Below are 16,984 nucleotides of genomic sequence, written 5' to 3' on the forward strand. Positions count from 1 at the left end.
TAATGTAAAGTCTACATTTTCCTTTGGTCTTTACTGAACAGAGGGTGAAGCAGCGGTGTGAGCTAACTTGAGGTTGAACACTGCTTCAGAATCAGTCGATTTTAATGGGAGCTTGACGGTCCTTAAATACAAACAAGCCCACTGCGCTCGTCACACAAGCCGCCAGCCAAAACCTTCCTCTACAGCTGTGGTCGGGGAAACAACGTACTGGTTTTATAATCCGCTATGACCTCACCTGTGTGTGTGTGTGTTGTCTGTGTGTGTGTGTGTGTGTGTGTGTGTGTGTGTGTGTGTGTGTGTGTGTGTGTGTGTGTGTGTGTGTGTGTGTGTGTGTGTGTGTGTGTGTGTGTGTGTGTGTGAGAGAGTGTGTGTGTGGGTGTGTATTTGTGTGTGTGTGTGTGTGTGTGTGTGTGTGTGTGTGTGTGTCTGTGTGTGTGTGAGTGTTGTCTGCATGTGTGTCTGTGTGTGTGCATTCTGTGTGTGGTGTCTGTGTGTGTGTTTGTTTGTGTGTTGTCTAAATGTGTTGTGGGAGAGTGTGTGTGTGTGTGTGTGTGTGTGTGTGTGTGTGTGTGTGTGTGTGTGTGTGTGTGTGTGTGTGTGTGTGTGTACCCTCCAGTCTGCCAGGTCACGCTCAGTGGGGACCTTTGAGGTCCAGCTCGCTCGCTACCTAGCCACTGTGCCGCCTTCGTGTATGCTAATACTAGCATTCTCGTATGCTAATGCTAGCATTACGCTTACGAAAGGCACCTCTGAACAAACCGCATACGCAACCAGGGGGGAAGAAAACAGAAAAGTTGTGTTTTCAGGAACTCTCACGCAGTGTCCCTGGGGAGAAATTTGAACACACCAGCGTAACGCAAACCCTGTCCCACGAACACCGATTACGAACTGACCTCCTCGCTTAAACCAAACTTTTGTGGTTGTGCAATCGTGTGGGCACCGTGTATCGCAGACACGGCCAACCAAGCCCCGAGACCGGCCCGCGGGCCTCAGACTATTGTCTAAACCCCTAACACTTTCTCCTGTTTCTTTTGTTACGATTAGTTAAGTTACTGAATTCCATTATTGCAAAACGTACCAGTTTGTGATTCACCATGTCAGGGATTTTATAATGGAGAGTTCAACACGGGATATTTAAAGGTTTGCAATCGATCTATAGTGTTCGGTTATCCAATGATATGCTTGCATTGCAGGGGTGTACTAGTAGGGGCAAACACAGGTGTCTCCTGAGGTTAATTACTGTATGGTCAATGGCATGCATAGCGACCCAAAAGGTCCCTAATGAGCTACACTTGTTTACAATATACGACCAGACTACCTCAGTGATAAAGGACTATTGCTTTATTAGCAGCATTAGTGGACTGAATTGATGAACTGCTGTAGATGATGCATATTTTGGCTTATTGTTGCGTTGGGTCTAAGCCTGGGTAGGACCCAAAGATATTATTTTCTAATATATTGTATTACATATGAAACCCATGAAGTGAGAACTTACTGTGGCTCTCTAAAACAGCTCCATCCCTTCTCAAAACCCCTTCGAAAGCATAATCTACAGAGCGGAACGTGATATATTACTGCTGTTTAATGTTAATTATGTGGACATAATGTGGCTATTATAAGGTTATTATATAGATATTTGAGGGACGTTAAGTAAGATGGACGCTCTAAAAGGGCGGACCAGCTGTTAACGATATATAAAAATTGGAATGACTCGTGTTTGTAAAAAAGCGCCTTGGTATCCAATTAATTAATACCAAGCACACTTTAATTTAGGACCTAGTGAGAAGCAATCTTTACTTAACAGGCGGACGGCTGACTTCACGTTGGGACGATCCGGCAGTAAATGTCTCTCGTAATGTAATCAGACTACAAATTATAACGCATTATATCTGGTATGAGTCAGTTCGGGGCACAGTAAAAAAAAACAACAAAAACAACAAGGGCTGAAACATTGCCAGAATCGTAAATCAAGTCTAAAATAGGGTGGTGACCGTGTACGTCTATATCCATTGTCTTTGTGTGCATGCAGAGCTGCAGCCCAATGTTGTCTTGAGGTTAACCACGGCTGTGGGTCGACGGCAGAGCCAAGGTCTAGGTTCGCTGTGGATCCCTGGCTCCAGAACACATGCATAATGTATATTGCTATTGGATCATTTCTGTCTTCTCTCTCTCACTCGCCTTTTCTGTGTTTTTTTTCCACGTGTCTCTATGCTGTTATTACGTACTGCTGTTTATGTGTGTTGCAGTTCTATCTAAAACAGAGGGACACATGCACACACACACACACACTCGCGCACGCAGGCACGCACACACACACACACAAGCACACACACACACACACACAAGCACTCACCCACGCACACACCCACACATGTGCACACACACACACACACACACACACACACACACACACACACAAGCACTCACCCACACACACACACACACACACACACACACACACACACACACACACACACACACACACACACACACACACACACACACACACACACACACACACACACACACACCCAGTAGATGAATCGATTGAATCACTCCCTCGGTAGGTGTAGGCATTAATCCTTGATGTTGGAGGGGTGGGGTGGGGTGGGGTGGGGTGGGGGGGAGCAGGAGGGGGGGGGGGGGGGGCTTAAACACTGTCAAAACAACAATCTTTCAACTGTGTATTTATATGTTACTGTTAACAGAATGCCAAATCCCTCCTCCAGGACCCTAAGAGATATTAGATTCAAACTTAACATGTGTAGTATGCTGTAACGGATATCACCATGGAGTCAGCTGTGATGACATGTCCCAATAGCAGACTAAATAATACGAATATTTATAGATCTTAACATATATTTATATCCCGTACAGGGCCATATGGTGATCACATCACAAGAACCATTTGGCTGATTGGAAATACCGGTTTGCTCCACGTTTCAGCTTTTAATACAGAACTGAAAGAAACGGTGGAAAACCCATGTGTTACAAAGTGATAGCTCACCATGTGATACATTAACACTAAACTAATGTTATAGTATCTACAGCGATAGAAAGAAGTGTCCAATTGGGGCAATAGCCCTGACCGTAAAAATGATACTGACCATGTCTATATCCACACACATAACCTAGCCCCCCCCCCCCCTGCCCCCACACACAGTCACACACACACACACACACACACACACACACACACACACACACACATATACACACACACACACACACACACGCGCACACACACACACACACACACACACACACACCTACACACACACGCACGCACGCACGCACGCACGCACGCACGCACACACACACACACACACACACAGACACACACACACACACACACGTCGGTTTGTGCCACCACACACATCTCTCTCTTCCTCCGGCCCCCTCTCTCCTCCCCCCCATCCATTGACCTCTCCCCCCCTTCTCACCTCCGGTGTCCTGGGATAGAGTGACAGATCCGTCACCTTGACACCTGCTCAGCACACACAAGTGTTAATGTCCCCACCTCGCCCGGGAAGCACCCCACCACTCACACTATGCAGCACCGTATTCCCATCTGTGTGTGTGTGTGCTTGCGTCCATCTGGGTGTGTGTGTGTGGTGGTAATGTGCATGTGTTTGTTTGTGTGCGTGTGTGTGTGAGTGGGGGGTTCTGTGTGTGTGTGTGCGTGCATGTGTGCATGTCTGTTTTTGTTAACTTCATCAACCTCATTCCGCGTAGTTAAATATCCACCAGCATCATGATGCTTATGATGTGTGTTTGAGTGTGTGCACCCCCCTGTGCACGTCTACAGGTGTATGTGTGTGAGCGTGAGCGCATGTGTGAGTATGTGTGTATGTGTGTGTGTGTGTGTGTGTCAGCAGGCTGCATCGGTCTTGTCACCTGTCACTCACTAAGAGCAAGCCAATCATTCCTGTGTTCTAAAATAACCTGTCCTCCCCCTCTTTCTGTCTTCCTTACCCCTTCGCATCACCACCACCCACACACCCACCACCACCCAGCAGCATGTGCTCTGCCCTCGTCAGTGTCTCACCTTCAGGTTGACAGCGCTGGATCGAGGGCTGAAGTCCAGTGTTGAGCGCAAAGGAGTTTGAGATGAGTACATTAGCGGGGATCGGCAGCCAAGACAGGGGAGAGGCTTTTTATATCGGGGGGCAATGAGGGAAGGCATAGCCAGATGGTGTATGGGAAAGGCAGAGATAGCTAAAGAGAGAGAGAGAGAGGGAGGGAGGGAGGGAGGGAGAGAGAGAGAGAGAGAGAGAGAGAGAGAGAGAGAGAGAGAGAGAGAGAGAGAGAGAGAGAGAGAGAGAGAGAGAGAGAGAGAGAGAGAGAGAGAGAGAGAGAGAGAGAGAGAGAGAGAGAGAGAGAGAGAGAGAGAGAGAGAGAGAGAGAGAGAGAGAGAGGTATAAGGATGTAACATAGAAAGTATGTCCATTTCTATTTGAAGGAAAAAACCCTTTTTGTTGTAGGTATGCTGTCGTCCTATATTCATATATTTTGAAAGTTAAGGACCCAGATTTTTTTTTCAAAGGCTTTTTATCAAAGAAATCACTGACGTGCAGAAGGCAGCGGTTTCTTTTTTCTTGATATTGTTGAAGTGACGAAACAAGTTCATGTAAAGTTAGTGGGTAACCCTTTACAATAAGGGTACATTAATAAAAAATTTGGTAACATTAGTTCACACAGTTATAATAATTAATATGTATACCATTAGCAGAGGAGTTAGGGTTAGCCTTAGGGTTAAGGTTAAGGGTAATGGTTTAATGTTTAAATGAAAACCTAACACGATTGATAAATGATCACTGGACCATAAATTGTTGACCATTAGTTGCCCATAACTGTTAATAAACTGTGAGTAAAGTTATTATGACTGCATTTACTCATGTTAACGAGTGGTTACCTCAGGTCCCATGTTCAAGTGTTAGCCGACACTGGGAATACTATTTAGCAAACAGGATCGCTCTTGCAACAGAGCTGTACCGAAGCCTCATCTCAAGAATCCTCTCAAGGGTCGTCAGACTGTTGTGTGTGTGGGGTCACACCATCGCTGACAGCTTTACCACCTGTTGTATGCGCCCACACACACACACACACACACACACACACACACACACACACACACACACACACACACACACACACACACACACACATACACATACGCACACAAACACTCAAACACTCTTTCACATGTGACTGGAAGGTATTGGCTTACATGGTAATTACACAATGCCAATACTGGACGTACATGTGTTTATGTGTGTGCACATGCGTGTGAATCAACTCTGGGCTGTCTTTACCTCCACTGGTGTCTCGCTTGGTGTATTTCCTTTCGCAGGAATGACAAACGGTTTTGGATGGTCTGGACCTAAACATTTGCACGCATTTGTGCACCATATGGACGCACACACACACACACGCACACGCACACGCACACGCACACGCACAAACAGACACACGCACGCACGCATCCACACAGAAACACACACACACACACACACACACACACACACACACACACACACACACACACACACACACACACACACACACACACACACACACACACACACACACACACACACACACACACACTGATGGAGCTGTGCTCAAAATCCAAAGACAATCTCATAGCTCTTAGGGTTGAAGATCATATTTATAGAGATATTTAATCATACTTAGAGAGATATATATATATATAAACAGCATATATATATATATATATATATATGGACATATTATCACATGAATAGATACAAGTTTAATTTGGCTCAAAAACAGGTTAGGGAACATGTTCTAAAAGGCCAAATGGCGTGCAGATATAGCGTGTCCTGGCAGTCCGATAGCGTCCCCCCGTTGGGGCTCAGGGCTGGTCCGCGGCCCACCTGACCCGGGGCTCATGAACAGAAGCAGGTGCAGTTAGGGGTTCTTTTATTTTTATTTTTAAGTGCGACGAGCAGGGTCACATAGCCCCTTTATATACACAGGCTCTTTCCCCTCCCCTCCCCAACCTCCTCTCTCTCTCTCTCTCTCTCCCTCTCCCTCTCTCTCTCTCTCTCTGTCTCTCTCTCTCTCTCTCTCTCTCTCTCTCTCTCTCTCTCTCTCTCTCTCTCACACTCTCTCCCTCTCCCTCTCCCTCTCCTTCTCTCTCTCTCTCTCTCTCCCTCTCTCTCTCCATCCCTCACGCTCTCCTGCTATGTACAAAGTCGTTACAAGCGGTCACGACAACTAGGCGTCAAATAGGTTGAGTCTCAACGCCTGACCGCCCCTCTCCACCCCCCCCCCCCCCCCCCCCCCCCCCCCCCCCCCCCCCCCCCCCTCCCTGCCCTCCTTTTTTATTCAAAGGTTCCACATGATCAACGTCGAGAGAGAAGGATCACCAAAGTTCCCCACCGGCACAGAGAACCCCACTCTCTCTCTGGTACGACTCAGTCCCAGCGTGCTGGTCTTTCTCTCCGATCACAGCTGTCGTTCGACAGGTTTCAAAAACTGCGACCCGGGGTTCCAACGGGGGGGGGGGGGGGGGGGCTGTGGACGGCTGGCGCTCGGCCAAAGGGCTGTCATGTCGCCGTGTAAGCCGCACGCTAATTCGCACGGCCGCGCCACTCCCCTGTGAGTTCTGTCAAGTGAGCGAGTGCTTGAGTGCTAGTCCGGGGGACGCTTTCGTAAGTCTCGTCCTCGTCTGATCGGGTTTGTTGTCGGAGCGCCGAGAGAAAGACGGCTTTTAAAGGAGGCAGGAGGTTTGGGTCGAGGGTGGCGGGGTTTGGGGGGTGGTGGGGTAAGGGGGGGAGGGGGGGAGGGGGGGGAGGGGGCGGCTGACGCTGCTCACGCTGCTCCACGGACCCCGGGTCAGCCTGTCCTCGGCCTCGGCCCTGTGTGCGTGGCTCCGATCCCTCGCTCTGTTTCAGTTCAGTTGCTAGGTTATGTTATTCGAAGGGGCCTCGTCCCAAAACCACAGCTCCTCACAGCTGTGTCCAAAACGCTTTCGGTCCCACAGAATAATTGTAAAGAAAAAAACAACAACAAGTTAAAAATATTCCCATGGCAGGCGGCTGATATATAGTCTGCGGCCTCGCCCGGAACAATGCGACGGAGCTTTCATCCTCTTTTCCTCCTGCTTTTTTTCTTCTATCCATCCATTGTTGAGGAACACGGCGGAAACGTTTGTGGAAGCGTTTTTTGCGTCCGACAAAGATCTCGCTTTTTCTAAGACAAACCCTGGTTGGTTTCCGGAGACCAGAGTCCAGCTCACCCCATGTGTGCAGGCACCTGCGAGGACCCGCCCCCTTGCTGGCCGTTAGCCAATGCTAAGGTCCGGGTGTCGAACAGGAAGCCCTGCTGTCCCCCACTGAGCATGCCCAGACTGTCCGTCAGAGTTCCACTGGGGGAGGAGCCAAGGAATGAGTTCTGATGACTGGCTGCTGCGGCGGCGGCGGCCATTTTCTCGGGGCTGGTGGCGAGGCGGGGGGAGGGGGGGAAGGCGTAACCGTAGAGACTGTAGGGCGGCGTGTGGAGGCGGAGTCCGGCGTAGCCCTGAGGGGCGTGGTTGGGCAGGTAGCCGATCTGCGAGGCGGGGAGCGGCAGGGAACAGAACCCTTCTCCCTCATAGGCCGACGGGCCTCTTGGATGCGGGAAGTGCTCGGTTGGGTTGCCGTAGCGATGGAGAGGGTGCGACGGCCGGCTGCAGGCGTAGTCGGGCGGGCTTAGCGGGCACATCTGGAAAGGGGAGGAGCACGGGGAGGACGAGAGCAGGTGGGACGACGCTCCCAGGCCTCCGTGATGCCCCGGGACTCCTACAGGGACACAGACAACGGAGAACCTTCCATTACATGGTGTTGGTGTTCAGGACAGTGCAGTGGTTCGTCCCTTCCGAAAGGTACGGGGTTCGATCCCTCATGGCGGCGACCTACCTGAGTCTGACGCCCAACCACATTTACATGCAATTCAATTTCTTTCGGATCTTAATAACTTTTGGATCTGTTTAACTTGTTGACTCTTAGACTGGTTCTTTAGTCGATATGATCCAACCACATACCTTGCTTGGCCCCGCCGGGGATGTCGTCGAACGTGAGCGTCCGCAGGGACGGCCGCCAGAAGGCGTAAGACTCGACCAAGGCCTCCAAGCCCATCCTGAGGAACACACACGCGCACACACACACACACACACACACATGCACAAACACAGGGTCAGACACACTGCACGGATCGCAGACATAAAGCTTATTCTACGCTCTCATGGCAACCAATCCCTCACCCCCCATCACCCCCCTACTTCATCGGACGTTAATGTCCCAGCCACCTGGTGGCCATCTTAGGTCTCTCTCTCTCTCTCTCTCTCTCTCTCTCTCTCTCTCTCTCTCTCTCTCTCTCTCTCTCTCTCTCTCTCTCTCTCTCTCTCTCTCTCTCTCTCTCTCTCTCTCTCTCTCTCTCTCTCTCTCTCTCTCTCTCTCTCTCTCTCTCTCTCCCTCCCCCTCTCTCTCTCTCTCCCTGTCCCTCTCGGTCTCCATAGAGACTAAAGGTAATGAGGGGCATGAGCGCCATGTTGCGATTGGCCACGGCTTTCCAGACCGGGTGCACCGAGGTAATTGCTTTCACACGGCTTTTACGGGCCAATCAGGACGAAGGAGCAGGAAGCCACAGCAAGGATTTATGAGGTGGGGCCTCCCCCCCTACACCTCCCCCCCCCACCCACCTCCTCCTCCTCCTCCTGCTCCTCCTCCAGAGGTGCGGCACGAGTGGTGGATGTGGCAGGACTAATGCGAGCTTTCTGTTACCCCTCGTTAGCGCAAGGATAAACCCCCCCCCTCCCCCATCCTCCTCATGGGGTCGTAGCCACGGTGATAATGTAGACAAGCTGCCCCCCTGGAAGCCCCCATGCGTTGCTCCAAGGCCTATCAGAGCGGGAGTTTATTTAGCAAACTGCTTAACCCTTCCTGTAATATTTAAAAGGCTTCTTTTTCTGTCTTCCTGGGTTTAACTTTTATAGGGTCAGCTGTCAAGACCTTAGGGCTGCCCCCTCCCTCTCTCTCCCCGCCCTCCCTTCAGCTATACAGGTTGCAATGCCGTCTCTCTCTCTCTCTCTCTCTCTCTCTCTCTCTCTCTCTCTCTCTCTCTCTCTCTCTCTCTCTCTCTGTCTCTCCTCTCTCTGTCTCCCTCTCTCCTCCTCTCCTCACTATGAATTTCTTCCTCCCTCTCCCTCTCTCTTGCTCTCCCTCCCTTTTTTCCTCTCCCTCCCTCCCTCCCTCCCTCTCTCTCCCTCTCTCCATTTCTCTCTCCCCCTCTCTCTAATGGTTTCTGTGCTGGCCCCAGAGATTGGCTACGCGAAGACTGTAGGGAGTTTTTACTGAGTTCTGGTTTTAATGTCCTGTTTAAACATGTGTTAATAAATGTGTTTACATAGATTGTCTTCAGGCCACTGGGCTATTTTATTATAACGCTGTCGATGTTGATGTTGAGATGTTTTCTCAACTGCTACTCTGTCAATTTATTTCACTCTAAAATGCAACAATAAGTGCAGAAGTTTAACCTGTTAAATAAAATATAAAAAGCGGTTAATGTGATTTCCATTATGATAATAGCCGATGTGGATTTTTGGCTTTAGTTTAATTTTTTCAGAGGAAGTTTTAATAGCCTATTGTTGCACTGTTCTTTCCATTAGAGGAGAAAAAATAACAAACATAGCTTTGCTGCTTATAAAATGTAATTTAAACTGCCATGACAACAAACCACAACCAAGCTACAACAGTAACACAAACACGCACACCATATTTCTCCTAATACACCATATAATGTGAAAATCTCTGTGGTCAAAGAACTTACCGGTTCCTGCCAGAGTCTCTGAATCCTTTGGCAAAAGGATTTCTGTCAATTTTCAACCTCGTTATCTAAAACAGAAAGGAAAGCAAGACGTTAATTGCTTTTAGAAGATGATATTTCCACAGATACTTAGCATGGATCTTTTCCGCTTCAAAACAAATTGTTCTGAAATGTACCAGTTACACTGAAGCTTATTTGGCCTTGTTTGATCAGCTGCTCTTTGTTAAAGCTGACTGAGGGAGTGTTGTACCATTCTGAAAGGCCACAAAATACCACATTTGTGTTCAGGATAATGGCATGGACATTTTTCACTGAGTCAATTGTTCCTCAAATGTCATTTTAAATCAAGCTAGCCCCAGTATCGACTGAGGAGTTCCAAAATTGTGCCACAGGGAAATAAAATAAATAAATAATTACTTGTTTTGATTAGTTTGACATTGAATTATACCAGCGTGTGACAATTATGAGAAAACAAAACGTAGATGATGACTCAGATTGAAGATAAATCAACATGTCACAAAATGCCATGCAGAATACACAGGATGTGGTCAGCTGGCGAGGTTTATCAGAATAAAAGCGTCTGTTCATCATGAGCCATGAAACTAAACATTGAAATAGCAGAGTTTAAAGGAGTGCTCTGCAGCACACGTAACTTCAACACCAAGTTTCTTTAAGCTGCTTTTAAAAAAAAAAAATCTGATGACCGAAAAGTAAATTGAATAGATATTTTTAATCACATATAATATTGTTCTCTATTTATTCATTATTGTATTGTTTTGTGACAAGGATGTTTTAAGTTGAGCGAAGACTTCAAGATGTCAATGCAGCTTTTTCTGTAGCCTGTATGTTTTTACCTAAATATGCATGTGTGTGGGGGTGCTTACGTACGTATGCGTGTGTATGTCTGTGAGTGTGATTGTGCATGTGTGTGTGTGCGTGTATTTGTGTGTGCATGCATGCATGTGTGTGTACAAGCGTCTGTGTTTGTGTGTGTGTGTGTGTGTGTGTGTGTGTGAGAATATGCCTGCATTTTACAATCCATGTCTCCTATACCCCCCAAATTCATGAACTCCCTTGTAGTCCAACACTGATCAAATTAAACTGTGTTCACACATGGCACGAGTTACCTTTTGCATATGGCATTAAAAAAAGCAACTCTGTGTTGAGGTAAAGAAGACGCCAATAAATGTCACAGCTAAGTTGTTATGGAAGGTGTTGCATAGTTGGATGATTGCTAAACGTCAGAAATACAGCTATGCTTTGTTCAAATGTTGCTGTTGACCCCATCGTTGTAAATCATTGCCATGATCATAATATGGCCCCACATGTGTAAGGCACAGTGGGAATAGTGCTGCAGAATAATGCAAGTTGTATTATTAATTTATCCAGCGATTGAGGGCCCTTAATTTGGGCTGCTGAAGAAAATTGGAAAATTTGGAAAATTATCTGTTCCTTTTTTCTGTATGCATAAGGACTGAGCAGTAACTAAAAAATAAATACAACGTTTTAAACCCACTGCATGGGTACGTCATGCATGCTTTGCTGCACAATTGCTTGTGAAGACGATGTATTTCCATACCTGCTGGTTCTGGTAGGCGGTGACTGTGGTGAACACCGTCTCGGCGAAGGAGAAGGTCCTCGTGCCCTCGCCCAGCGGCACGGACCTCACAGGGGACAGCTCCTCTCCGCACTCCTTGCGGATCACGTGCACGCGCGGCTGGTATTTATGCATGGAGTGCAGTATAATCTGAAAGGAGGGAAAAAGCGACTCGTTTTAGCGATGCCATGCGCGGAAGAGCAAGTGATATTTAGGTACTATTCACACTTAATGGGAATGTTAGGTGCCATTTCATATCTAGGTTTTAAATATATATTTTATGATCTAAAAATGTATTCCGTGAAATTAAATAAAGTCTTATTTATGAGTAGAATACTTGTAGTATATAGACTTATTTTTTTTTTATTTTTTTTTATTATCATTATAATTATTAATATTATTATCAATATGATTATTCATTCATTTTAAATTTAGGCCTATCTTACTTTTACGCGTTTGGGGCCTGTAGGGGCCTATCGTTTTTTTTAAACGACTCACGTGTCCTTGGTCATCCAGTTCGTTATTGGTCAGCTTAAGTTTGTCGAAGCTGACCACCTGGCGCATCCACGTCTCCCCCGACGCAGGGGAGTCCGGGTGGATGTAGACCCGCGGGGGCACCGGGGAGTCCGCGTTCCCCGCCACCATCCACTTGGAGCTGTGGTACACGTACCTAAACACAGGTCAGAGTGTTAAACATTGATAGCCTTTTCTATACAGGCTATTATATATAATGCATTTATATCATATTATATAGCCTATTTGTATTTCTATTCCTTACACTGTAGTCGAATATAGGCCTATGTGTATATTTCTAGTCTTATTATCGGTATATAGTTCAATAGGCTTTATGTAGCCGAGGCCTAATTGAGACATGGTGACGTTACGACCACAGTAAACACTGACGCGTCAGGTGACGCAACAACGGCCCACATTTGCAGGTTGACCTTCTTGTTGTGCGTCAGGCTGGCAAGGGAAGGAACCCAAACCGCGATGACAAATCAACCCACTCCAGCGTGGGCCATTTGTGGCACTGAGGCCGGCAATTGTTACAATTAAAGAAAGGAACCCGGGTTGTCCCGAACAGCGTTTCGCCCAGCGTGTTGTAAGGCGGCAAACTTAGGTTACATAAAAACACACACATCGTGTCGTCTGGCTGGAGGGCAGAGAGAGAAGAAGGGCTGCGTGGCGTCTCTCACCTGTAGCGTTTGTTGTCCACGGGTATGATGTCCATAGCGATGAAGTACTGTTGGTGCGGGTCCAAACCTGAGATCTTCACACGCATAGCGGGGAACATACGTCTGGAAGGAAGCCCCCCGCAAAAAACAAGTGTTATTAATACGCTATTATTGATGCGCAACGGATTTACGAGGTCTGATGTTAAAACGTATGATTGTTTGACGTTAAAATGGTGATAATGTTATGGAAACATAAATATTTAAAAATAAAGAAAACAATAAAACATTTTCAACAAGTGCCTCATCACCAATTATTAAAGTAGGCCTACAAATGAATTGACATGCGTAATTAAGTCTTAACTCAGATCAGAGTCTTACTGCATAAATCCTGCGAGTTAATAAGGCCATATCTATCTCTAAAGATATCTGACAAAAAATAGGATTTTGGTATAATGTATACATCTTCATTCAATCTACCTCTTACCTTCCGGCCTTGGTGATTATCATTTCGGTTCCGATTTCGTGGAACCGTTTCCACAGGTCCGAGCCTTGTAGGTCCACGCGCATCTCGTCTCCGGGCAGCGGGGACGCGATCACCGGCGGCGCGCAGAGACCCTCTGGCAGCGGGCTATCTGACCGCAGATCCTCTCCGCTCTCCGCTGTACGGGGAACCCAGAACCATCTCGTTAACTGAGGCGGTTCAATAAAACCCGCCACCCGGGTTACCGATCACAACATCCAGCCCTTCGTAAAGGCACTCCATCACAAGGTGGCCAGGAAACCGTTAACACACAGCAGGCGCAATGTATTTGTAGGTATTTCTTAAAAGGTGCATTTGTATTTATTCTAAGTTAGTGTCATTACTTAATATTATTAAGTAATAATCGTGTATTGGTCCACGTTAAAGAATAAAATAAAAAAATAAAACCTACACACACACACACAAACACACACATTGTGCCACAATGCCCTTTAATACGACCAGGCCATATTCCCACACACACTTGTTGTTTTTAGGCGGCCTTGAACAGCCTTTACGCGGCAGTATTAAGGCCTTTACCGCCTGCTAATTGGCGTGTTTATGATGGAAGCGCAGGTCATAAAGCGGCCTGCGTTACCCATGCGCAGACCGATCCTTTACAACGCTAATAAACGCACATCAGATGTACGAGCTGTAGGCAAACGTTTTACATTTATTATAGAAACGTTTAGATAAAACACAAGTGGGGTGGGGCCTGCATATACATGTATTATAAAATAAAATATGACAATAAATACAAGTGTGGAAACGTTTTTCCAGAGTTTTAAATATTGGAGGATGAATCCAAAAATTCAAAACAAAAAATACATTTGATATTAGGCCTATAATTATCGGCCCACTGTATCCATTATTTTTTGAACAAGTAGTGGGCCTAATACAGTTTGCCTATTATTGATAAACCCATTAATATTATTATTATTATTACGTTTAATATTTCCTTCCCATTTTCAAGGCTTACTCAACATACAGTATGTGCTTATCATATCAACAATAACCATAATCCGCTTCTGACCCTTGCAACAACACAAGCCTCCTTAACACGAACACAATCCAAGCTTCATTTAAAGACGATGGGCACTTACGTGAGCAGTCGCTCGCGCACTCTATCTCGCTGCCCCGGTCGCTGAGGCTCGTGCTCTCAGGCCGCGTCCCCGCGCTCCCGGTGTCCTCGGGCGCATCGGCGCCGTCCTCGAAGCACTTCAGGGTGCCCTCCTCGATCTTACGCCTTTTCTCCGCGCCGATCAGCGCCTCGACGGAGAACGCGTGCGCTTTGACGCTCAGCGTGCATGGCGAGCGTCGCTTCTCGGCCATTTCTAACCGTCTTCCGAGCGCGAGCGAACGTGAGTGAGGGACTTCACAACTTTTAAGAAGAAGATGAGTCGTAGAAAGAAGAGGAAGGAGAAACGTCACCAGCCCAATAGGAATCCACGACCCAGCTCTGCGCTCTGTCCCGCCGTTATGAAGGCGTTGAGTTTACGGGTACTTTTTGGGTTGACATCGGAGCGCGAGGTTGGGTGAGCACCAGTCCAATGCTTGTCGGTTATCCGCGAGCGTGTGCAAGCGAGGAGGCAGTGAGCGAGGCTTTGGGTGAAGTGTCAATAATCAGAGGGTCTGGAGAAAGCGGGGAGGAAACCTGTCAGTCAACGCGCAAGGCCGGCCAATCACAGCGCGAGGATTCGCCTGGTCCCACCCGTGATGCTGCTGCTCGTGCCGCCTTATGTGGTAAAGTAGAGCTCGTGAATGAATCACGGCTCAGGGAAGCGCGATGCAGCGCAGTGCGCGAGTGTCTCCGAGGCATTGCGCGCATTTTCACACCGTGGCCCAACATACTTTGCATATTTGGCCATTAAGCCCAGCCTCTTGGTAGACCCTAGGGAAGTTAAAATCTATGATGTTACAAATTATCTTGCCAGATAAGTGACGAACAGAATAGGCACGTGACGCTTTATTCTCAGGTCCATAACATAAGATTCATTAAAAAAAAGGTTCAAAAGTTTCAAAATCTGACACATGTTTTATATGCCTGCTAACATAACAGAAAAGTAGGCCTGCAGCAATATTTTTCCCCAGTGGAACAACTTCGTAGGCTAAACCTTTTAAAGGGCTGACAACTAGCGTCCCAAATGACAGAATTGTTCTAAACAGACCGTACAAATGCTCCATACACATTGCTTCTTACAGTAAAATTTAAATCCAAAGTCTGGAGTTTAATGACTTCGCATTTTAAGCACAGTTGAGTCGGAGCTATTCGGTTGGGGTCATAGGCCCATATCCATTTATTTTGTAATCCACTGAGGCTATCGTGTTCACATTACGTTTGGAAACATCCCTCACACTGTCCAGAACGTGCAAATTAGCGTGTAGCCATGCGGGGAATGCGTGTCCGTTTCGGCCAGAGCACGCGATAACATATGGAGCAGCCTATAAATAAACAAGCCGCGAGGACAGTCCCGGGGCTTCGCTTTCACTGCCGGGCTTAATGTACACATCCAATGGGGAGATTATAAACAACACGTCCCGCTCGTTTATTGATCTGGATTCAATGTAAATGATTGGACGCCAAAGGAACGGCCGATGCCCACATTCGTGTTGGTTATCAGATCAAACCCCCGTATAATAATAGCCAGCGGACACGCCCGAGGAGGCCCTACAATAAAAAAAAAATAGAAAATACAGCTTTTAACATTTCGCTTGTTTATAGTCATAGTGAATGTCAATGGGTTAGATTATTTCATTTTCGCCCTTTATTACAACAAACAGGGATAGTTGAATGTTGAATATGTCAAGATACGATCTGTTTTTAAATTGTCATCATTCCAAGGAAGCTATAGAATAGGCCTATCAACTGAAATGTTTTGTGAGATAGGCTACATAATATACGCATATTTACACCTAGAGAACAACAGTAAAGCTGTGAATATTTTCGTTTTCCTTTAAACATATTTGAAATATTGTTCGCATTGAACAGCAATTATTGGTTTTATATGAAATGTTTGAGACTTCTATTGGCTTATATCCTAAGATTAACGGGATCTATTTCATTGTTTTAATTTCATGATGTAACGAAATATAATAATGCATGATCATTTCTATGGTTCCCAAAAAATATCATTTTATTATAAGTTATTTTTCTGTGCTCAGTGGAGGCTGGTTTTAATTGGCCAATGGTAAAGAACAATGCATTTTTTTTTATTATTATTGGCTATAAAACACTAAAAGGAAATTCTTTCGTTTTAATGCTATCCTTGTTAAAGCAAACATATTATAAGTGGTAGCCTACCATTAATAATTATTATAGGCCTGTCATCTTAGAATGTGTAAATGCTTTGCTATTTTACAATTAGGCCTAATTTATGAGCATATAGACATATATAATGTTCTATTACTATTTCTATCTTATATAGGCATATGATAGACGTTTTTCACACGATGCGTAAAATAGGTATTTATTCAACAAACAGTTACCAACTCGAAATAAATTATTGAATTATCTTTTATTAAAAAACGAAGATTGTCAATTATGTATTTTCAACCGTTATTGAGACTTTTTTGAAATCTTTATAAGAGTTAATTAATTTTATTTTTTCACCTTGTTTTCGTCAGTCAGAGAGCGTTAATGCCAGGGCACGTTAACAGACGTGTTGTTCCGACACATCTGACGTTCTGCACGAGACCAGGATTTGCCACTTTCTCCAGCATGAGGCGCGAGCCAGGTTGTTAGGCCCAACCGCCACTGCTCGATTTGAGCTCTATGAATTTGTCGAAACTCAGCGCTCAACTAGCTTTATTTTTTACCAATAGGCCTATACTTTCGAACAAGATAACAAACCCACAGCGAAC

At 46.2% G+C, this 16,984-nt stretch overlaps 1 protein-coding gene across 1 annotated transcript; it reads right to left on the bottom strand.

Annotated features, from left to right (window-relative positions):
• Positions 1-6,822: 6,822 nt before the first annotated feature.
• On the bottom strand, positions 6,823-14,820 carry tbx18 (T-box transcription factor 18). The gene is made up of 8 exons (XM_030346205.1): positions 14,227-14,820; positions 13,088-13,262; positions 12,625-12,726; positions 11,927-12,098; positions 11,411-11,578; positions 9,835-9,899; positions 8,051-8,145; positions 6,823-7,808 (listed from the first exon to the last, which is right to left on the bottom strand). Exons 1-8 carry the CDS (start codon positions 14,453-14,455, stop codon positions 7,264-7,266), a joined length of 1,551 nt encoding a protein of 516 aa, XP_030202065.1. The 5' UTR covers positions 14,456-14,820; the 3' UTR covers positions 6,823-7,263.
• Between the last annotated feature and the right edge of the window lie 2,164 nt (positions 14,821-16,984).

The sequence above is a fragment of the Gadus morhua genome, chromosome 21 (genome assembly GCF_902167405.1).
Source record: "Gadus morhua chromosome 21, gadMor3.0, whole genome shotgun sequence".
NCBI lineage: Eukaryota > Metazoa > Chordata > Actinopteri > Gadiformes > Gadidae > Gadus > Gadus morhua.